A 23,457-nucleotide genomic window follows, 5' to 3' on the forward strand; every position below is an offset into this window, starting at 1 on the left:
ATGGAGTTGTGAGGTTCCATCCCTAAAGGGGATAGCTCTATCTTCACCCTTGCTAAACATACTACTATCCCGCTTAAGGATAGCTCTTCGCTTAAAGAGCCCATGGATAAAAGATGGAAACTCTGTTAAGAAATATGTTTCAACATACGGTATTTGTTTCAACCGGTGGCGGCTGTTGCTGGAGCTGCTACCTACTGGTGTAACTCCTTGCTTGATTGATCGAGGGGGAGGGTCCCCTCAACATCATTCAGGAAGAATTAAGGCCTTGAGGATTGCTAATTCTTTTATCTGTAATGCTAATAAGCAGATTATTCGCCTGAATGCTATGGCTTCAGCTTTTTCTGTTCAGGCCCAGTGGGCTCTGACTGAAGTCATGGTCTGCGGATATGACTTATAAGTCTAGACTTCTTTCCCTCCCCTTTAAGGGAATACTTTTGTTTGGTCCAGGCCTGGACTCCATTATCTCCACAGTCTCAGGGGGCAAGGGTGCCCTCCTACCGCAAGAGAATATGAACTAGTCTAAGGAAAGAAGCCTGCCAAGTCTAAGTCGGCATGAATGGGCGGTTCCCAGTCCTCTCTGGATCCTGTAGGGGGCAGTCTGTCGCTCTTTTCAATTGCTTGGTTCAGGGATGTGCAGGATCCATGGGTCCTGGAGGTTGTAGCTCAGGGTTACAAGATAGATTTATAGTCTCAGCCACCCAAGGGCAGATTCCTCCTCTCTCTCCTGTCTTCCTGCCCAGAGAGGAGGGGAGCCTTTCTGGGTTGCATACAGGATCTGTCCTCCTAGGAGTTATTGTCCAGGTGCCTATCGCAGTGAGTGGTTTGGGATACTATTCAAACCTTTTCATGGTGCCAAAGAAGGAAGGGAACTTTCCATCCAATTCTGGACCTAAAGTGCTTAAACATGTTTTTATATCTCAATACCAAGCTACCCAGATCCTCAGGCGGAGCTAACGGATGCATTAGCGGTGCCTTGCAGGTTCAATCTAATTTATCTTTTCCGGCCATTACCACTATTTCCTAGTGTAGTAGCTCAAATCAAGCAGGCGTCGGTGATACTGATTGCTCTGTCTTGGCCGCGAAGGATATGGTTTGCGGACTAGTGGGGATGTCATCTCCTCCGTGGAAGTTACCTTGTCGCCGGGTTTTCTGAGAGTTATTTTTACTCATTCAAGCTTGTAGCTGGTTGCTCGTCGCATCTATCATAAGGTGTGGAAGACCAACTTATTCTGTTCTCCAGGGTGTACTGGTGAAGGGCTTTTCTGCAAGTCCCCTGAGGGGACAGATTTCGGCCCGGTCTGTGTTACTGCACAAGATGTTCGCTGAGCTTCCTGATGTGCAGTCGTTTGTTAAGGCTCTACTAGGATCAGACCTGTGTTTAGATCTATTGCTCCTCCTTGGAGTTTGAATCTTGTTCTTTAAGTTTTGCACGGGCTCTGTTGGAGCCTATGCATGAAGTAGACATTCAATTATTGTCTTGGAAGGTTCCTTTTTTACAAGCTATTGCTTCTGCGCACAGTGTGTCTGTGATTGCTGCCTTGCAATGCGTCCCATCCTTATCTGGCTTTCCATGCTGATAAGGCTGTTCTACGAACCAGGTTAGGTTTTCTTTCTAAGGCTGTGTCAATTCGCAACATCAATCAAGAGATTGTGGTTCCTTTCTTATGTCCTACTCCTCCTGCATCGAAGGAACATTTTCAGCGTAATTCTGGATGTGGTTTGTGCCTTGAAGTCCTATCTTCAGACCGCAAAGGAATTTAGACAAACTTTTTTTCTTTGTTCTCTTTCCAGGAAGTGTTGGGGTCAGAGGGCCTCTTCGACTAACTTATGTTTTTGGCTGAGTAGTATCCTCCGTTTAGCATTGAGACAGCGGGACATAAGCCTCCTCTGAGGATTATGGCTCATTCTACGGGAGCAGTGGTTTCCTCTTGGGCCTTCAAGACTGAGGCCTCTATGGATCAGATTTGTAAGGTGGCTACCTGGTGGTCCTTGCATACTTTTTCCAAACTTTACGAGTTTGATGCTTTTGCTGAAGCAGCCTTCGTGAGAGGTTTTGCAGGCTGTGGTGCCCTCAGATTAGGGTCCGCGTCTCTTTTTTTTTTTTTTTACCAGATAATTTACTTTTTTTCTGAGGAGGAGAGGCCACAGCTCCCCGCCCGTTCTATGGGGCGGCCTTATATTTTATTTGTTCTTCTGGCACCTGTTTCACCATGATATTTCTCCTACTGTTCTTTGTTCCTTCGGCAGAATGACTGGGGGATGAGGGATGTGGGTGAGGTATTTACATATAAAACACTATAACAGGCTCACAGTGTGGCTCCTTTATACCTTGCTAGGATCCAGGGTTAATATCCTCTGAAGGGGGTTTATTGAACAGTTGGGCTTAATTAATCAGTGTATTAATTATTTACATGCTGCTTTGTGTGATTTTTTTTTTTTCCTGGACTGATAGACTGTGTTTTTGGCTGGAACAAACAGGTTTCACTTTTAAATTTCACTTTTGTTTTTGAAAGTGTTGCACAGCTCCTATTACTTGCTGTACTTGTAATAACAGGGGGTCTATGTTAATTTCCTCCATTCTGGCTGAGACTTGAACCTGAGGAGAGCATTGGGAATATAAAGGTGCCATTTTCTATAATAAATTCATATTTATTTGTGTCCTCCTGTGGGTATAACCTGAGCTATGGAGGTTCTGTCTACGTTAGAGGTTCCAGAGACCACGCTGTCTGAAGAACCTATGATACCAAAATTAGACCGAGTTTACGAAGACGGGAACGTTCCTTTGACTTTTCCTGTGCTGGTTAAGATGACGAACATTATTAAGAACGAATGGGACAGAATTGGTTCGTTTTTTTCCCCACTCGTCTACTTTTAAAAAGTTGTTCCCGGACTCTCAACTGGGTTTGTGGATGGTGTTATCCCTACTCTTGCTAAATGTACTACTACACCTCTTGAGGATAGTTATTCGTTCAGAGAGCCGATGGATAAGAAAATGGAAACATTTCTGAGAAAGATGTTTCAACATACAGGATTTTTGTTTTAACTGGTGGCTGCAGTTGCTGCGGTCGCCGGAGCGGCTACCCACTGGTGCGACTGTCGGAACTCATTGAGGTGGAGTTTCCTCTTGAGGATATTCAAGACAGAATTAAAGCTCTGAGAATTGCTAATTCTTTAACCCCTTAAGGACACGGCCATTTTTCAATTTCTTTCCCTGAAGGACCAGGGCTATTTTTAAATTTCTGCGGTGTTTGTGTTTAGCTGTAATTTTCCTCTTACTCATTTACTGTTCCCATACATATTATTATATACCGTTTTTCTCGCCATTACATGGACTTTCTAAAGATACCATTATTTTCATCATATCTTATCATTTACTTTAAAAAAATGATAAAATATTAGGAAAAAATGGGAAAAAAACACACTTTTTCTAACTTTGACCCCCACAATCTGTTACACATCTACAACCACCAAAAAACACCCATGCTAAATAGTTTCTAAATTTTGTCCTGAGTTTAGAAATACCCAATGTTTACATGTTCTTTGGGGGTTTTTTTGCAAGTTATAGGGCCATAAATACAAGTAGCACTTTGCTATTTCCAAACCATTTTTTTTTTCAAAATTAGCGCTAGTTACATTGGGACACTGATATCTGTCAGGAATCCCTGATTAACCCTTGACATGTATATATTTTTTTTTTAGAAGACTTCCCAAAGTATTGATCTAGGTCCATTTTGGTATATTTCATGCCACCATTTCACCACCAAATGCAATCAAATAAAAAAAATTGTTCACTTTTTCCCAAATATTTTCACAATTTTAGGTTTCTCACTGAAATTATTTACAAACGACTTTTGCAAGTATGGCATAAATGATTGTAAATGCTTCTCTGGGATACCCTTTGTTCAGAAATAGCAGACATATATGGCTTTGGCATTGCTTTTTGGTAATTATAAGGCCGCTAAATGCCGCTGCGCACCACACGTGTATTATGCCCAGCAGTGCAGGGGTTAATTAGGTCATTTGTAGGGAGCTTGCAGGGTTAATTTTAGCTTTAGCGTAGAGATCAGCCTCCCACCTGACACATCACACCCCAGGATCCCTCCCAAATAACTCTCTTCCCTCCCCCATCCCACAATTGTCCCCGCCATCTTAAGTACTGGCAGAAAGTCTGCCAGTACTAAAATAAAAGGTATATTTAAAATTTAAAAAAAAAATTGTAAAGCATATTTACATATGCAGCTGTGTAGGATCCCCCCTTAGCCCCCAACCTCCCTGATCCCCCCCCCCCCCAAACAGCTCTCTAACCCTCCACCTCTACCTTACTGGGAGCCATCTTGGGTACTGGCAGCTGTCTGCCAGTACCCTGTTTGCAAATACAAATGTTTTTTTTTTTTTTTTTTTTTTAATTTTTTTTTAATTTTTTCTGTAGTGTAGCTTCCCCCCCCCCCCACAGACAAATCCCCCACCCGCTCCCAGATCCCTTAGATTTATTTTTGTTGGGGATTGTATCCCCCCTTACTGCCAGTCTTATATAATTATTTTGCTGTAGTGTAGCGGTTCCCACCCGCTCCCTCCCCGTGCACCCAGCCCCCCTCTCTCTTCAATTTGTCACTGATGGCCGCCCACCCGCCTCCCACGGTCAGCTCCCACCCACCAACGATTGCGACCATCGATGCCGGTGCAGAGAGGGCCACAGAGTGGCTCTCTCTGCATCGGATGGGGGAAAAATGTTATTGCAGGATGCCTCGATATCGAGGCATCACTGCAATAACCGTAAAGCGGCTGGAAGCGATCAGGATCTCTTCCAGCCGCTTTAATCCCCAAAGTCGTACAGGGTACGTCGCTGGTCTTTAAAGACCAGGTTGTGTGCGACGTACCCTGTACGACTCGTGTCGTTAAGGGGTTAATCTATGATGGGAACATGCAAATTATTGGCCTAAATGCAAAGGCCTCTGGCTTTGCGGTCCTAGCCTGCTGGGCGCTCTGGTTGAAGTCTTGGTCTGCGGATATGACTTCTAAGTCCAGACTCCTTTCTCTTCCCTACAAGGGAAATATTTTATTTGGTCCAGGCTTGGAATCCATTATTTCTATGGTTACCGGAGGCAAGGGTGCCTTCCTACCGCAAGATAAGAACAAGTCTAAGGGACGACAATCTTCTAATTTTCATTCCTTTTTGTTCTGACAAATCCCAAAGACAAAAATCCTCCTCCAAGCCGAGCAACCCAAGAGTACTTGGAAGCTGGCTCAGTCCTGGAATAAATCCAAGCTGAATAAGAAGCCCGCCAAAAACAAATAGTCATGAAGGGGAGGCCCCCAATCCGGGATCGGATCGTGTAGGGGGCAGACTGTCTCTTTTTTTCAGACGCCTGGTTCAAGGACGTTTAGGATCCTTGGGTCCTGGAGGTGGTATCTCAGGGATACAACATAGGCTTCAAATCTCATCTGCCAAGGGGAAGATTCTTTCTCTTTAATCTGTCTATCAGACCAGAAAAGAGATATGCCTTTCTAGGGTGCGTTCGAGATCTATCCTCTTTAGGAGTTGTTGTCACGGTGCCTATCGAAGAAAAAGGTTTGGGGTTTTATTCAAACCTTTTTGTGGTCTCAAAGATGGAGGGAACTTTCTGCCCAATTCTAGACCTAAAGTGCTTAAACAAATTTCTCTGTGTCCCTTTCTTCAAGATGGAGACAATAAGGTCCATCCTTCCTTTAATTCAGTAAGGCCAGTTTATGACCACTATAGATCTGAAGGACGCTTACCTTCATGTTCCAATCCACAGGGGACACTTTCAGTTCCTGAGGTTTGCATTCCTGGACCAGCACTTCCAGTTCATTGCCCTTCCGATTGGACTAGCTACTGCTCCAAGAATCTTTACGAAGGTTCTGGGGCTCTTCTAGCCGTTGCCAGAACTCAGGGTATTGCAGTAGCCCCATACTTGGACGATATTCTGGTGCAAGCACCATCCTTTTGTCTTGCGGAAGAATTCTCAGAGTCACTTCTAAGTCTTCTTCAATCACAAGGATGGAAGATGAACTTGGAAAAGAGTTCTCTTATCCAAAGTACCAGGGTGGAATTCCTGGGTACTATAATAGACTCCATATCCATGAGGATATTTCTAACAGACTGGAGACATTGCAAGCTAACTTCGGGATTTCTTGACCTCCGGACCTCCTTAAGTCCCTCTGTAGCTCAGTGTATGGAGGTGATTGGTCTCATGGTGTCCTGCATGGACATCATTCCTTTTGCCAGGTTCCGTATCATGCCTTTACAACTGTGCATGCTGAGGCAGTGGAACGGCAATCATTCAGATCTGTCTCAACAATAGTCGCAAAGGTATTTGGTATCATGGCACTGGGTCTCGGGGAAAAAAAGTTTGAAGAGCCCAGAGATAGAGCATGCGATTTTTAAACCACTTTATGTTATGTATGCATAACGTTTACTGTCCCTTTAACAAAGTCAAAATTGAACTTGATTCAGATATAGCATGCAATTTTAAATACCTTTTCTAATTTACTCCTATTATCATTTTTTTTTTGTTCTCTTGGTATCTTTATTTGAAAAAACAGGAATGTAAGCTTAGGAGCCTGCTCAGTTTTTGTTCCGCACCCTGGGTAGTGCTTGCTGATTGGTAGCTACATGTAGACACCAATCAGCAAGCGCTACCCAGGTGTTGAACCAAAAATGGGCCGGCTTTGAAGCTTACAGTCCTCCTTTTCAAATAAAGATACAAAGAAAAAATTATAATAGGAGTAACTTGGAAAGTTACTTAAAATTGCATGCTCTATCTGAATCGTGAAATATTTTTTTTTTTGTTTCATATCCCTTTTTAAAAAGCTGATACATAATTATTGAAATATGAAACCCAAAACTTTTCTTTCCTGATTCAGATAAAGCATGTGATAGCAATTTTCTTATTTACTGCTATTATATTTTTTCTTCTTTCTCTTGGTATCTTTTGTTGAAAAGCAAGGATGTAAGCTCAGAAATCTGCCCGTTTCTAGAGCACTATATGGCAGCAGTTTTGCAAGAATGTTAACCATTTGTAAGAGCACTATTTCCTGCCATGTAGTCGTCCAGATGCCTACGTAGGAGTCTCTTCAACATAGGATATCGTGGAAACAAAGCAAATTTTATTATAGAAGTAAATTAGAAACTTTTTTTATTTTTTTTAATGTTATGCTCTGTCTGAATCACAAAAGAAGAATGTTTGTGTCTCCTATCCCTTTAAGCTAAAACATGGCAGCATCCATTACTTTGTATATTACAGGGAAAGGGGGGGAAAATAATGAAAATATATTGCAAAGTTTTTTTGTTTGTTTTTTGTTCTAAACTATACATAAAACATATTTATATTACAATCTCATACTATAATATTGCTTTAATGCTAGACATAAGGGAATAAATGAATATTTTTCTGATGGTGTTTAGGAACTTTAGCACTTTCCAGTTGACAACATTGTCAATCGAAATCCTGGTTTGAAGGAGACTTGACAAATCCAGGTTGCCAAGTTATTTAATTGGTCCTGACACCCTTAAATACCCTTTCAACTGCACCAAGTGGCAGTGGTTTGTGCAACCAATACACTTGCAGTCCTTTTTGACATTGTGCCTCCATTCTTTTGTGCAGTGTTTTTCAACCAGTGTGCCGTGGCACACTAGTGTGCCGTGAGAGATCCTCAGGTGTGCCACGGCAGACTGACAACAGTGTGAAATATTTTTTAACCTTTGCTTGTTTTTTACTCCCAGTGCAGGGGTAGTTTGTAGGAGGCATGGCATAACAGCACAATACATACAGTATGTGTGTGTTTGTGTGTATGTGTATATATATATATATGCTGTATTAGGCTAAAATGTGTGATTTTTTAAAATTTTTGGGATGGTGGTGTGCCACAGGATTTTTTAATGTAAAAAAGTGTGCCACGGCAAGAAAAAGGTTAAAAATCACTGCTTTTGTGTACATGAGAATGTAAATCCCCAGCATGCAGCACAGACAGATGATAGGATCAAGCCTTTACTCCTTTCTTCTCTCTGGTCACAGGGATTTGTATTTGTGGACAGTGAAAACCACTGAAGGCTTTGGTGGCACTTTGGGATGAATCCAAAAAGCTTCTTCTTTTAAATACTGTTTAATTTCATAGGGTCTATAATGTACCTTATAAAAATGGTGCACATTTCTATAGACCGCAGGTAAGGCTAAGCTTTCAGTGTTGGGGTTGAATTTCTTTGTGATGTAGTTAGTTTGAGGATTCTAGCTTGTCTAAGGTTGCATCAGGTGTGCTGGTTATTGCAGAAGAAGCTGTAAGGAGAGCAACATTTATCAGATGTTGAGCATGTTGCCTATGCTTGTGATTTGAGGTTGGCCTAAGGAGGAGCATGAGGAGTTAAATGAAAAATTACTAGAAGATAGAGGGCATGAATGGTTATATATCAAGTGTATGTCCATTTGTGTGGCTATATGTTTTTTTGCATTTTAAGATGGCATAAGATGGAAATTTAATTAAAAAAAAGAGTCCATGATAACTGGTGTGTCGACAAAAGAAGCAACGGGAAAAGGGAATGATAGGAAATAAGTGAAAACTCAAATGCAGTTGTTTTGAAAAAGGGTAGATCAGGGAGAGTTGATTTTGATGAAGTTCCTTTTAAATGTGTTGTAAGATTTTTATCAACTCTCCTTATTTTTTAAATGTTGGGGGTTAGACCTCTCTTAATCATGCCATTTATGTAGTTTTTAATTTGCTTTCCATTTCTCACCCATAGATCTTTCCAAAAACCGCTTCTCTGAAGTTCCTGGTGACATCTGCCAATTAGTATCACTGGAATCCCTAAACCTACATCATAATTGTCTACGCACTTTACCCTCTGCTATAGAAAACCTCCAGGCCTTAACTTATCTAAACATTAGGTGAGTCAGTGGGCTTTGTGGTATAGCATTAAGGTGTTCTCTATTCACTGTCTTTGAGTTGCTTTACTAATAGCAAATAAACATCTTTGCAGCCGGAATCTGTTGTCCTCTCTGCCCTCCTGCCTCTGTCGTCTCCCTCTCAATGTTTTAATCGCCAGTAACAACAAGCTCACCTCGCTGCCGGAGGATGTGGGAGGAATGACAAACTTGCGCCAGCTGGTGAGTAAGCACTGTTAGTCATCTTGTACGTTATGGTTGGTTTAAGGCATGATAAAATTATCCTCTTGGCTACCAAATCATGTTTCATCCCCCACACATCACCAGAGGAGTTCTGTTACTCCTGCTAAGCATCATGACAACAGAGGTCTCTTCATTTGTTTTTATTTTCCTCTAACATTTCACTGGTATATATCCATGAAAGGGAGAGTAAACCTTGTAATGACAAGACATTCCTGTTGTGTTGCTATAGAATAACAGATCAGCCAAGTTGCTCAAGATTCTGTGTTGAGGGGTGAGGTTTCACTCTGTGAAACCATCCCGACTCAGATTAACAGTTCCATAAGCAATCAGCGTTGACGAGTTTCGCTGCCTGCTTTCTGCTCTCAAGTCCATGCCAAGAGAGATGCTACTAACCTGTCAGACTTAAAAGGCCGTGTTCCTGTTCCACCGCATAGATTCTGGTAAGATCGTTTCATTTTTTATAAATGTATGATAACGCTAGAAGACAGGGTCACAGTGTGACTCCTTTTATCTGTATAGAATCAAGGGTTAATATCTCCTGAGGGGGATTATTGAACAGGGGGGAATCATCTTATGTTTATTTGATTTTATGCTGCCTTTGTGTGAGATGTTATGGGCTCATAGGCTGTTATGCAATATACAGGTTTCACTTTCACTTTGAGAGCCATGCAGCTTACAAGCTTGGCGCTCTTTTTCTCATAGCAGGGACGGTCCTGCATTGTGCATCATGTGATTCTTTCCCTCTTTCCTGACTGGGCCTCTATCAGAGAGGAGTCCTAACTCTGTACTGTCTGGGTCATGGGAGGTGGTGAGTGCCCCAGCCATTGGGATATAAAGGTGCAGTTTTCTCCAACATAGGTGTGTCTGGTCCACGGCGTCATCCTTACTTGTGGGATATTCTCTTCCCCAACAGGAAATGGCAAAGAGCCCAGCAAAGCTGGTCACATGATCCCTCCTAGGCTCCGCCTACCCCAGTCATTCTCTTTGCCGTTGTACAGGCAACATCTCCACGGAGATGGCTTAGAGTTTTTTAGTGTTTAACTGTAGTTTTTATTATTCAATCAAGAGTTTGTTATTTTAAAATAGTGCTGGTATGTACTATTTACTCAGAAACAGAAAAGAGATGAAGATTTCTGTTTGTATGAGGAAAATGATTTTAGCAACCGTTACTAAAATCCATGGCTGTTCCACACAGGACTGTTGAGAGGAATTAACTTCAGTTGGGGGAACAGTGAGCAGTCTCTTGCTGCTTGAGGTATGACACATTCTAACAAGACGATGTAATGCTGGAAGCTGTCATTTTCCCTATGGGATCCGGTAAGCCATGTTTATTAAGATAGTAAATAAGGGCTTCACAAGGGCTTATTAAGACTGTAGACTTTTTCTGGGCTAAATCGATTCATTATTAACACATATTTAGCCTTGAGGAATCATTTAATCTGGGTATTTCTCCAACATAGGTGTGTCCGGTCCACGGCGTCATCCTTACTTGTGGGATATTCTCTTCCCCAACAGGAAATGGCAAAGAGCCAGCAAAGCTGGTCACATGATCCCTCCTAGGCTCCGCCTACCCCAGTCATTCTCTTTGCCGTTGTACAGGCAACATCTCCACGGAGATGGCTTAGAGTTTTTTAGTGTTTAACTGTAGTTTTTATTATTCAATCAAGAGTTTGTTATTTTAAAATAGTGCTGGTATGTACTATTTACTCAGAAACAGAAAAGAGATGAAGATTTCTGTTTGTATGAGGAAAATGATTTTAGCACCGTAACTAAAATCCATGGCTGTTCCACACAGGACTGTTGAGAGGAATTAACTTCAGTTGGGGGAACAGTGTGCAGTCTCTTACTGCTTGAGGTATGACACATTCTAACAAGACGATGTAATGCTGGAAGCTGTCATTTTCCCTATGGGATCCGGTAAGCCATTTTTATTCAGACAGTAAATAAGGGCTTCACAAGGGTTTATTAAGACTGTAGACATTTTCTGGGCTAAATCAATCATATTTACACATATTTAGCCTTGAGGAATCATTTAATCTGGGTATTTTTTGTAAAATAATATCGGCAGGCACTGTTTTAGACACTTTATTCTATAGGGGCTTTCCCTAATCATAGTCAGAACCTCATTTTCGCGCCGGTATGGCGCACTTGTTTTTGAGAACAGCATGGCATGCAGCTGCATGTGTGTGGAGCTCTGATACATAGAAAAGTCTTTCTGAAGGCATCATTTGGTATCGTATTCCCCTTTGGGCTTGGTTGGGTCTCAGCAAAGCAGATTCCAGGGACTGTAAAGGGGTTAAATATAAAAACGGCTCCGGTTCCGTTATTTTAAGGGTTAAAGCTTCCAAATTTGGTGTGCAATACTTTTAAGGCTTTAAGACACTGTGGTGAAATTTTGGTGAATTTTGAACAATTCCTTCATACTTTTTCGCAATTGCAGTAATAAAGTGTGTTCAGTTTAAAATTTAAAGTGACAGTAACGGTTTTATTTTAAAACGTTTTTTGTGCTTTGTTATCAAGTTTATGCCTGTTTAACATGTCTACCAGATAGACTATGTTCTGAATGTGGGGAAGCCAAGGTTCCTTCTCATTTAAATAGATGTGATTTATGTCATAAAAAATTTAGTAAAAATGATGCCCAAGATGATTCCTCAAGTGAGGGGAGTAAGCATGGTACTGCATCATCCCCTCCTTCGTCTACACCAGTCTTGCCCATACAGGAGGCCCCTAGTACATCTAGCGCGCCAATACTCCTTACTATGCAACAATTAACGGCTGTAATGGATAATTCTATCAAAAACATTTTAGCCAATATGCCCACTTATCAGCGAAAGCGCGACTGCTCTGTTTTAGAAAATACTGAAGAGCATGAGGACGCTGATGATATTGTTTCTGAAGGGCCCCTACACCAGTCTGAGGGGGCCAGGGAGGTTTTGTCTGAGGGAGAAATTTCAGATTCAGGAAAAATTTCTCAACAAGCTGAACCTGATGTGATTACTTTTAAATTTAAGTTGGAACATCTCCGCGCTCTGCTTAAGGAGGTGTTATCCAATTTGGATGATTGTGATTATCTGGTCATTCCAGAAACACTATGTAAAATGGACAAGTTCCTAGAGGCCCCGGGGCCCCCCGAAGCTTTTCCTATATCCAAGCGGGTGGCGTACATTGTTAATAAAGAATGGGACAGGCCCGGTATACCTTTCGTACCTCCCCCCATATTTAAAAAATTGTTTCCTATAGTCGACCCCAGAAAGGACTTATGGCAGACAGTCCCCAAGGTCGAGGGGGCGGTTTCTACTCTAAACAAGCGCGCCACTATACCCATAGAAGATAGTTGTGCTTTCCAAGATCCTATGGATAAAAAATTAGAAGGTTTGCTAAAAAAGATGTTTGTTCAGCAAGGTTACCTTCTACAACCAATTGCATGCATTGTCCCTGTCACTACAGCCGCGTGTTTCTGGTTCGATGAGCTAGAAAAGGCGATTATTAGTAATTCTTCTTCTTATGAGGAGATTATGGACAGAATTCGTGCTCTTAAATTGGCTAATTCTTTCACCCTAGACGCCACCTTGCAATTGGCTAGGTTAGCGGCGAAAAATTCTGGGTTTGCTATTGTGGCGCGCAGAGCGCTTTGGTTAAAATCTTGGTCAGCGGATGCGTCTTCCAAGAACAAATTGCTTGACATTCCTTTCAAGGGGAAAACACTGTTTGGCCCTGACTTGAAAGAGATTATCTCTGATATCACTGGGGGCAAGGGCCACGCCCTTCCTCAGGATAGGTCTTTCAAGGCCAAAAATAAACCTAATTTTCGTCCCTTTCGCAGAAACGGACCAGCCCCAAGTGCTACGTCCTCTAAGCAGGAGGGTAATACTTCTCAAGCCAATCCAGCCTGGAGACCTATGCAAGGCTGGAACAAAGGAAAGCAGGCCAAAAAACCTGCCACTGCTCCCAAGACAGCATGAGATGCGGGCCCCCGATCCGGGACCGGATTTGGTGGGGGGCAGACTCTCTCTCTTCACTCAGGCTTGGGCAAGAGATGTTCTGGATCCTTGGGCGCTAGAAATAGTCTCCCAAGGTTATCTTCTGGAAGTGATTCATCCTGTTCCATTAAGAGAACGAGGGATGGGGTTCTACTCCAATCTGTTCGTAGTTCCCAAAAAAGAGGGAACGTTCAGACCAATCTTAGATCTCAAGATCCTAAACAAGTTTCTCAAGGTTCCATCGTCCAAAATGGAAACCATTCGAACAATCCTTCCATCCAGGAAGGTCAATTCTTGACCACGGTGGATTTAAAGGATGCGTATCTACATATTCCTGTCCACAAGGAACATCATCGGTTCCTAAGGTTCGCATTCCTGGACAAACATTACCAGTTCGTGGCGCTTCCTTTCGGATTAGCCACTGCTCCAAGGATTTTCTCAAAGGTACTAGGGTCCCTTCTGGCGGTGCTAAGACCAAGGGGCATTGCTGTAGTACCTTACTTGGACGACATTCTGATTCAAGCGTCGTCCCTTCCTCAAGCAAAGGCTCACACGGACATAGTCCTGGCCTTTCTCAGATCTCACGGATGGAAAGTGAACGTGGAAAAGAGTTCTCTATCTCCGTCGACAAGAGTTCCCTTCTTGGGAACAATAATAGACTCCTTAGAAATGAGGATTTTTCTGACAGAGACCAGAAAAACAAAACTTCTAAGCTCTTGTCGGATACTTCATTCCGTTCCTCTTCCTTCCATAGCGCAGTGCATGGAAGTGATAGGTTTGATGGTAGCGGCAATGGACATAGTTCCTTTTGCGCGCATTCATCTAAGACCATTACAACTGTGTATGCTCAGTCAGTGGAATGGGGACTATACAGACTTGTCTCCGAAGATACAAGTAAATCAGAGGACCAGAGACTCACTCCGTTGGTGGCTGTCCCTGGACAACCTGTCACAAGGGGTGACCTCCCGCAGACCAGAGTGGGTCATTGTCACGACCGACGCCAGTCTGATGGGCTGGGGCGCGGTCTGGGGATCCCTGAAAGCTCAGGGTCTTTGGTCTCGGGAAGAATCTCTTCTACCGATAAATATTCTGGAACTGAGAGCGATATTCAATGCTCTCAAGGCTTGGCCTCAGCTAGCGAGGGCCAAGTTCATACGGTTTCAATCAGACAACATGACGACTGTTGCGTACATCAACCATCAGGGGGGAACAAGGAGTTCCCTGGCGATGGAAGAAGTGACCAGAATCATTCAATGGGCGGAGACTCGCTCCTGCCACCTGTCTGCAATCCACATCCCAGGAGTGGAAAATTGGGAAGCGGATTTTCTGAGTCGTCAGACATTGCATCCGGGGGAGTGGGAACTCCATCCGGAAATCTTTGCCCAAATCACTCAACTGTGGGGCATTCCAGACATGGATCTGATGGCCTCTCGTCAGAACTTCAAGGTTCCTTGCTACGGGTCCAGATCCAGGGATCCCAAGGCGACTCTAGTAGATGCACTAGTAGCACCTTGGACCTTCAAACTAGCCTATGTATTCCCGCCGTTTCCTCTCATCCCCAGGCTGGTAGCCAGGATCAATCAGGAGAGGGCGTTGGTGATCTTGATAGCTCCTGCGTGGCCACGCAGGACTTGGTATGCAGATCTGGTGAATATGTCATCGGCTCCACCATGGAAGCTACCTTTGAGACGAGACCTTCTTGTTCAAGGTCCGTTCGAACATCCGAATCTGGTCCCACTCCAGCTGACTGCTTGGAGATTGAACGCTTGATCTTATCAAAGCGATGGTTCTCAGATTCTGTTATTGATACTCTTGTTCAGGCCAGAAAGCCTGTAACTAGAAAAATTTACCACAAAATTTGGAAAAAATATATCTGTTGGTGTGAATCTAAAGGATTCCCTTGGGACAAGGTTAAGATTCCTAAGAGTCTATCCTTCCTTCGAGAAGGATTGGAAAAAGGATTATCTGCAAGTTCCTTGATGGGACAGATTTCTGCCTTGTCTGTGTTACTTCACAAAAAGCTGGCAGCTGTGCCAGATGTTCAAGCCTTTGTTCAGGCTCTGGTTAGAATCAAGCCTGTTTACAAACCTTTGACTCCTCCTTGGAGTCTCAACTTAGTTCTTTCAGTTCTTCAGGGGGTTCCGTTTGAACCCTTACATTCCGTTGATATTAAGTTATTATCTTGGAAAGTTTTGTTTTTGGTTGCAATTTCTTCTGCTAGAAGAGTTTCAGAATTATCTGCTCTGCAGTGTTCTCCTCCTTATCTGGTGTTCCATGCAGATAAGGTGGTTTTACGTACTAACCTGGTTTTCTTCCAAAAGTTGTTTCTAACGAAAACATTAACCAGGAGATAGTCGTGCCTTCTCTGTGTCCGAAACCAGTTTCGAAGAAGGAACGTTTGTTGCACAATTTGGATGTTGTTCGCGCTCTAAAATTCTATTTAGATGCTACAAAGGATTTTAGACAAACATCTTCCTTGTTTGTTGTTTATTCTGGTAAAAGGAGAGGTCAAAAAGCAACTTCTACCTCTCTCTCTTTTTGGATTAAAAGCATCATCAGATTGGCTTACGAGACTGCCGGACGGCAGCCTCCTGAAAGGGTCACAGCTCCTTCCACTAGGGCTGTGGCTTCCACATGGGCCTTCAAGAACGAGGCTTCTGTTGATCAGATATGTAGGGCAGCGACTTGGTCTTCACTGCACTCTTTTACCAAATTTTACAAGTTTGATACTTTTGCTTCTTCTGAGGCTATTTTTGGGAGAAAGGTTTTGCAAGCCGTGGTGCCTTCCATTTAGGTGACCTGATTTGCTCCCTCCCTTCATCCGTGTCCTAAAGCTTTGGTATTGGTTCCCACAAGTAAGGATGACGCCGTGGACCGGACACACCTATGTTGGAGAAAACAGAATTTATGTTTACCTGATAAATTACTTTCTCCAACGGTGTGTCCGGTCCACGGCCCGCCCTGGTTTTTTAATCAGGTCTGATAATTTTTTTTTTTTTCTTTAACTACAGTCACCACGGTATCATATGGTTTCTCCTATGCAAATATTCCTCCTTAACGTCGGTCGAATGACTGGGGTAGGCGGAGCCTAGGAGGGATCATGTGACCAGCTTTGCTGGCTCTTTGCCATTTCCTGTTGGGGAAGAGAATATCCCACAAGTAAGGATGACGCCGTGGACCGGACACACCGTTGGAGAAAGTAATTTATCAGGTAAACATAAATTCTGTTTTTGATAAGATTATATCGGCAGGCACTGTTTTAGACACCTTATTCTTTAGGGGCTTTCCCAAATCATAGGCAGAGCCTCATTTTCGCGCCGGTGTTGCGCACTTGTTTTTGAGAGGCATGACATGCAGTCGCATGTGTGAGGAGCTCTGATACATAGAAAAGACTTTCTGAAGGCGTCATTTGGTATCGTATTCCCCTTTGGGCTTGGTTGGGTCTCAGCAAAGCAGATACCAGGGACTGTAAAGGGGTTAAAGTTAAAAACGGCTCCGGTTCCGTTATTTTAAGGGTTAAAGCTTCCAAATTTGGTGTGCAATACTTTTAAGGCTTTAAGACACTGTGGTGAAATTTTGGTGAATTTTGAACAATTCCTTCATATTTTTTCGCAATTGCAGTAATAAAGCGTGTTCAGTTTAAAATTTAAAGTGACAGTAACGGTTTTATTTTAAAACGTTTTTTGTACTTTGTTATCAAGTCTATGCCTGTTTAACATGTCTGAACTACCAGATAGACTGTGTTCTGAATGTGGGGAAGCCAGAGTTCCTTCTCATTTAATTAAATGTGATTTATGTGACAATGACAATGATGCCCAAGATGATTCCTCAAGTGAGGGGAGTAAGCATGGTACTGCATCATTCCCTCCTTCGTCTACACGAGTCTTGCCCACTCAGGAGGCCCCTAGTACATCTAGCGCGCCAATACTCCTTACTATGCAACAATTAACGGCTGTAATGGATAATTCTGTCAAAAACATTTTAGCCAAAATGCACACTTATCAGCGTAAGCGCGACTGCTCTGTTTTAGATACTGAAGAGCATGACGACGCTGATAATAATGGTTCTGAAGGGCCCCTAAACCAGTCTGATGGGGCCAGGGAGGTTTTGTCTGAGGGAGAAATTACTGATTCAGGGAACATTTCTCAACAAGCTGAACCTGATGTGATTACGTTTAAATTTAAGTTGGAACATCTCCGCATTCTGCTTAAGGAGGTATTATCCACTCTGGATGATTGTGACAAGTTGGTCATCCCAGAGAAACTATGTAAAATGGACAAGTTCCTAGAGGTCCCGGGGCTCCCAGAAGCTTTTCCTATACCCAAGCGGGTGGCGGACATTGTAAATAAAGAATGGGAAAGGCCCGGTATTCCTTTCGTCCCTCCCCCCATATTTAAAAAATTGTTTCCCATGGTCGACCCCAGAAAGGACTTATGGCAGACAGTCCCCAAGGTCGAGGGAGCGGTTTCCACTTTAAACAAACGCACCACTATACCCATAGAAGATAGTTGTGCTTTCAAAGATCCTATGGATAAAAAATTAGGTTTACTTAAAAAGATGTTTGTTCAGCAGGGTTACCTTCTACAACCAATTTCATGCATTGTCCCTGTCGCTACAGCCGCGTGTTTCTGGTTCGATGAGCTGGTAAAGGCGGTCGATAGTGATTCTCCTCCTTATGAGGAGATTATGGACAGAATCAATGCTCTCAAATTGGCTAATTCTTTCACCCTAGACGCCACTTTGCAATTGGCTAGGTTAGCGGCTAAGAATTCTGGGTTTGCTATTGTGGCGCGCAGAGCGCTTTGGTTGAAATCTTGGTCAGCTGATGCGTCTTCCAAGAACAAGCTACTTAACATTCCTTTCAAGGAGAAAACGCTGTTTGGCCCTGACTTGAAAGAGATTATCTCTGATATCACTGGGGGTAAGGGCCACGCCCTTCCTCAGGATCGGCCTTTCAAGGCCAAAAATAAACCTAATTTTCGTCCCTTTCGTAGAAACGGACCAGCCCAAAGTGCTACGTCCGCTAAGCAAGAGGGTAATACTTCTCAAGCCAAGCCAGCTTGGAGACCAATGCAAGGCTGGAACAAGGGAAAGCAGGCCAAAAAACCTGCCACTGCTACCAAGACAGCATGAAATGTTGGCCCCCGATCCGGGACCGGATCTGGTGGGGGGCAGACTCTCTCTCTTCGCTCAGGCTTGGGCAAGAGATGTTCTGGATCCTTGGGCGCTAGAAATAGTCTCCCAAGGTTATCTTCTGGAATTCAAGGGGCTTCCCCCAAGGGGGAGGTTCCACAGGTCTCAGTTGTCTTCAGACCACATAAAAAGACAGGCATTCTTACGTTGTGTAGAAGACCTGTTAAAAATGGGAGTGATTCATCCTGTTCCATTAGGAGAACAAGGGATGGGGTTCTACTCCAATCTGTTCATAGTTCCCAAAAAAGAGGGAACGTTCAGACCAATCTTAGATCTCAAGATCTTAAACAAGTTTCTCAAGGTTCCATCGTTCAAAATGGAAACCATTCGAACAATTCTTCCTTCCATCCAGGAAGGTCAATTCATGACCACGGTGGATTTAAAGGATGCGTATCTACATATTCCTATCCACAAGGAACATCATCGGTTCCTAAGGTTCGCATTCCTGGACAAGCATTACCAGTTCGTGGCGCTTCCTTTCGGATTAGCCACTGCTCCAAGGATTTTCACAAAGGTACTAGGGTCCCTTCTAGCTGTGCTAAGACCAAGGGGCATTGCTGTAGTACCTTACTTGGACGACATTCTGATTCAAGCGTCGTCCCTTCCTCAAGCAAAGGCTCACACGGACATCGTCCTGGCCTTTCTCAGATCTCACGGATGGAAAGTGAACGTGGAAAAGAGTTCTCTATCTCCGTCAACAAGGGTTCCCTTCTTGGGAACAATAATAGACTCTTTAGAAATGAGGATTTTTCTGACAGAGGCCAGAAAAACAAAACTTCTAGACTCTTGTCGGATACTTCATTCCGTTCCTCTTCCTTCCATAGCGCAGTGCATGGAAGTGATAGGCTTGATGGTAGCGGCAATGGACATAGTTCCTTTTGCGCGCATTCATCTAAGACCATTACAACTGTGCATGCTCAGTCAGTGGAATGGGGACTATACAAACTTGTCTCCGAGGATACAAGTAAATCAGAGGACCAGAGACTCACTCCGTTGGTGGCTGTCCCTGGACAACCTGTCACAAGGGATGACCTTCCGCAGACCAGAGTGGGTCATTGTCACGACCGACGCCAGTCTGATGGGCTGGGGCGCGGTCTGGGGATCCCTGAAAGCTCAGGGTCTTTGGTCTCGGGAAGAATCTCTTCTACCGATAAATATTCTGGAACTGAGAGCGATATTCAATGCTCTCAAGGCTTGGCCTCAGCTAGCGAGGGCCAAGTTCATACGGTTTCAATCAGACAACATGACAACTGTTGCGTACATCAACCATCAGGGGGGAACAAGGAGTTCCCTGGCGATGGAAGAAGTGACCAAAATCATTCTATGGGCGGAGTCTCACTCCTGCCACCTGTCTGCTATCCACATCCCAGGAGTGGAAAATTGGGAAGCGGATTTTCTGAGTCGTCAGACATTGCATCCGGGGGAGTGGGAACTCCATCCGGAAATCTTTGCCCAAGTCACTCAACTGTGGGGCATTCCAGACATGGATCTGATGGCCTCTCGTCAGAACTTCAAAGTTCCTTGCTACGGGTCCAGATCCAGGGATCCCAAGGCGGCTCTAGTGGATGCACTAGTAGCACCTTGGACCTTCAAACTAGCTTATGTATTCCCGCCGTTTCCTCTCATCCCCAGGCTGGTAGCCAGGATCAATCAGGAAAGGGCGTCGGTGATCTTGATAGCTCCTGCGTGGCCACGCAGGACTTGGTATGCAGATCTGGTGAATATGTCATCGGCTCCACCATGGAAGCTACCTTTGAGACGAGACCTTCTTGTTCAAGGTCCGTTCGAACATCCGAACCTGGTCTCACTCCAGCTGACTGCCTGGAGATTGAACGCTTGATCTTATCGAAGCGAGGGTTCTCAGATTCTGTTATCGATACTCTTGTTCAGGCCAGAAAGCCTGTAACTAGAAAGATTTACCACAAAATTTGGAAAAAATATATCTGTTGGTGTGAATCTAAAGGATTCCCTTGGGACAAGGTTAAGATTCCTAAGATTCTATCCTTCCTTCAAGAAGGATTGGAAAAAGGATTATCTGCAAGTTCCCTGAAGGGACAGATTTCTGCCTTGTCTGTGTTACTTCACAAAAAGCTGGCAGCTGTGCCAGATGTTCAAGCCTTTGTTCAGGCTCTGGTTAGAATCAAGCCTGTTTACAAACCTTTGACTCCTCCTTGGAGTCTCAATTTAGTTCTTTCAGTTCTTCAGGGGGTTCCGTTTGAACCCTTACATTCCGTTGATATTAAGTTATTATCTTGGAAAGTTTTGTTTTTGGTTGCAATTTCTTCTGCTAGAAGAGTTTCAGAATTATCTGCTCTGCAGTGTTCTCCTCCTTATCTGGTGTTCCATGCAGATAAGGTGGTTTTACGTACTAAACCTGGTTTTCTTCCAAAAGTTGTTTCTAACAAAAACATTAACCAGGAGATTATCGTACCTTCTCTGTGTCCGAAACCAGTTTCGAAGAAGGAACGTTTGTTGCACAATTTGGATGTTGTTCGCGCTCTAAAATTCTATTTAGATGCTACAAAGGATTTTAGACAAACATCTTCCTTGTTTGTTGTTTATTCCGGTAAAAGGAGAGGTCAAAAAGCAACTTCTACCTCTCTCTCTTTTTGGATTAAAAGCATCATCAGATTGGCTTACGAGACTGCCGGACGGCAGCCTCCCGAAAGAATCACAGCTCATTCCACTAGGGCTGTGGCTTCCACGTGGGCCTTCAAGAACGAGGCTTCTGTTGATCAGATATGTAGGGCAGCGACTTGGTCTTCACTGCACACTTTTACCAAATTTTACAAGTTTGATACTTTTGCTTCTTCTGAGGCTATTTTTGGGAGAAAGGTTTTGCAAGCCGTGGTGCCTTCCATCTAGGTGACCTGATTTGCTCCCTCCCTTCATCCGTGTCCTAAAGCTTTGGTATTGGTTCCCACAAGTAAGGATGACGCCGTGGACCGGACACACCTATGTTGGAGAAAACAGAATTTATGTTTACCTGATAAATTACTTTCTCCAACGGTGTGTCCGGTCCACGGCCCGCCCTGGTTTTTTAATCAGGTCTGATAATTTATTTTCTTTAACTACAGTCACCACGGTATCATATGGTTTCTCCTATGCAAATATTCCTCCTTAACGTCGGTCGAATGACTGGGGTAGGCGGAGCCTAGGAGGGATCATGTGACCAGCTTTGCTGGGCTCTTTGCCATTTCCTGTTGGGGAAGAGAATATCCCACAAGTAAGGATGACGCCGTGGACCGGACACACCGTTGGAGAAAGTAATTTATCAGGTAAACATAAATTCTGTTTTTTTTAATAAAATAAGATGTTTTATTTCTATAGTTCTCCGGTTATTGCACTAGCAATGGAGGATTCTGTTACTTAGAGAGCACTCCCTCTATTCCTAAAGAGTAATTCCTGTTTATATTGTGTGGCTGCCCCCTCAATTATGTTTCATATGCCTTGATAATGTGATGATATCAAACATGTTTGATACCACTGAGCTGTCCACATCTGAGGAGTTTTCGTCCAGTGAGGTGCATACCCTACATGCTTAGCTCTCTACACATTCAGTTTTCCCGTAGCATTGCTGATCCTCCCTCCATCTGGAGGGGGCTATTTTTTCACCAGACGTTACCGCGCAGCTCAGACGGCGGTGTCTGCAGCCTTTAATACCTTACCTCGCCCTGCTAGCGCAAGCAAAAGGTTACATATTGCACTCCTTCCCAGAGTAAATCAGATAATTTATTGGATTTGACTGATAGGGTTATCCGAGGATGAAGTTCTTTATGAGACTTCAGAGTATAAACATTCTGGGTCGGAGTCAGTTGCCTCTAATCTTCCGACTGCGGAGGAACCAGACTTTAGTTTGAGGAATTTGCTCTTTCTTCTAAAGGAAGTTTTTTTGCGAATTCAGTGGTTCCAGAGGCCAAATTGCCTGAGGAACCTTTTGATTCCTAAATTGGATAGTTTGAGGACAGGGTGGTACCTTACCCTTCCCTGCTTCTGTTAGATGGCAAACATATTAAGAATGAATGGAACTGGATTGTTCCTCTCTTCTCCATTTAACAAATCGTTCCCGGTCCTGGACTCTCAATGGAGTTGTGAGGTTCTGTCCCTAAAAGGGATGTCACTATCTTCACCCTTGCAAAACGTATTACTATCCCATTTGAGGATAGCTCTTCGTTTTAAAAGCCCATGGATAGAGGATGGAAACTCTGTTAAAAAGTTGTTTCAACATACGGGATAGTTGTTTTAACCGGAGGCGGCTGTTGCCGCAGTTGCTGGAGAAACCACCTTCTGGTGTGACTCCTTATAGGATGGATCAGGGTGGAGAGGTCCCCTCGATGTTACTCAACAAAGATTTAGGTTGCTAATTCTTTTATCTGTGATGCTATTAGGCAGATTATTCGCCTAAATGCTAAGGCTTCAGCTTTTTCTGTTCAGGCCCGTCTGGCTCTGGCTGAACTCATAGTCTGCGGATATGACTTCAAGTCTAGACTTCTTTCCCTCCCCTTTAAGGGAATGATTTTGTTTGGTCCAGGCCTGGACTCAGTTATCACCACGGTCACAGGGGGCAAGGGTGCCCTTCTACCGCAAGAGAACATAAACGAGTCTAAGGGACAATTTTCGTTCTTTTCGTTTTGATAAAGCCCATGTTAGCAGTCCTCCGCTGAGACTGAGCAAACCAAGAGCTCTTTGAAGCTGGCTCAGTACTGGAATAAATCCAAGCAGAGCAAGAAGCCCGCCAAGTATAAGTTGGCATGAACTGGTGGTTCCCGGTCCTCTACTGGATTGTGTAGGGGGCAGACTTTCACTCTTTTCAGTCGCTTGGTTCAGGGACGTACAGGATCCATGGGTCCTGGAGGTCATAGCTCAGGGTTACAAGATAGGTTTCAAGTCTCAGCCACCCAAGGGCAGTTTCCTCCTCTCTCTCTTCTGTCTTCCTGACCAGAAAGGAGGGAAGCCTTTCTGGGGAGCATACGGGATCTGTCCTCTTAGGAGTTATTGTCCCGGTGCTTAACGCAGTGAGAGGTTTGGGATACTATTCAAACCTTTTCGTGGTCCCAAAGGAGGAGGGAACTTTCCATCAGAGTTGGACCTAAAGTGCTTACACAAGTTTTTAAATGTCCCTTCATTCAAGTGGGAGACAATAG

At 43.7% G+C, this 23,457-nt stretch overlaps 1 protein-coding gene across 1 annotated transcript in view; it reads left to right on the plus strand.

The window, feature by feature from the left end:
* The window catches only part of LRCH4 (leucine rich repeats and calponin homology domain containing 4), a 260,683-nt gene that overhangs the window by 106,778 nt on the left and 130,448 nt on the right, over positions 1 to 23,457 (plus strand). The window contains exons 2-3 of the mRNA XM_053718358.1: positions 8,756 to 8,900; positions 8,993 to 9,119. Of these exons, the coding sequence (XP_053574333.1) occupies positions 8,756 to 8,900; positions 8,993 to 9,119 (272 nt within the window). The remainder of the gene's footprint in view (positions 1 to 8,755; positions 8,901 to 8,992; positions 9,120 to 23,457) is intronic.

The sequence above is a fragment of the Bombina bombina genome, chromosome 6, assembly GCF_027579735.1.
Source record: "Bombina bombina isolate aBomBom1 chromosome 6, aBomBom1.pri, whole genome shotgun sequence".
NCBI classification, from domain to species: domain Eukaryota; kingdom Metazoa; phylum Chordata; class Amphibia; order Anura; family Bombinatoridae; genus Bombina; species Bombina bombina.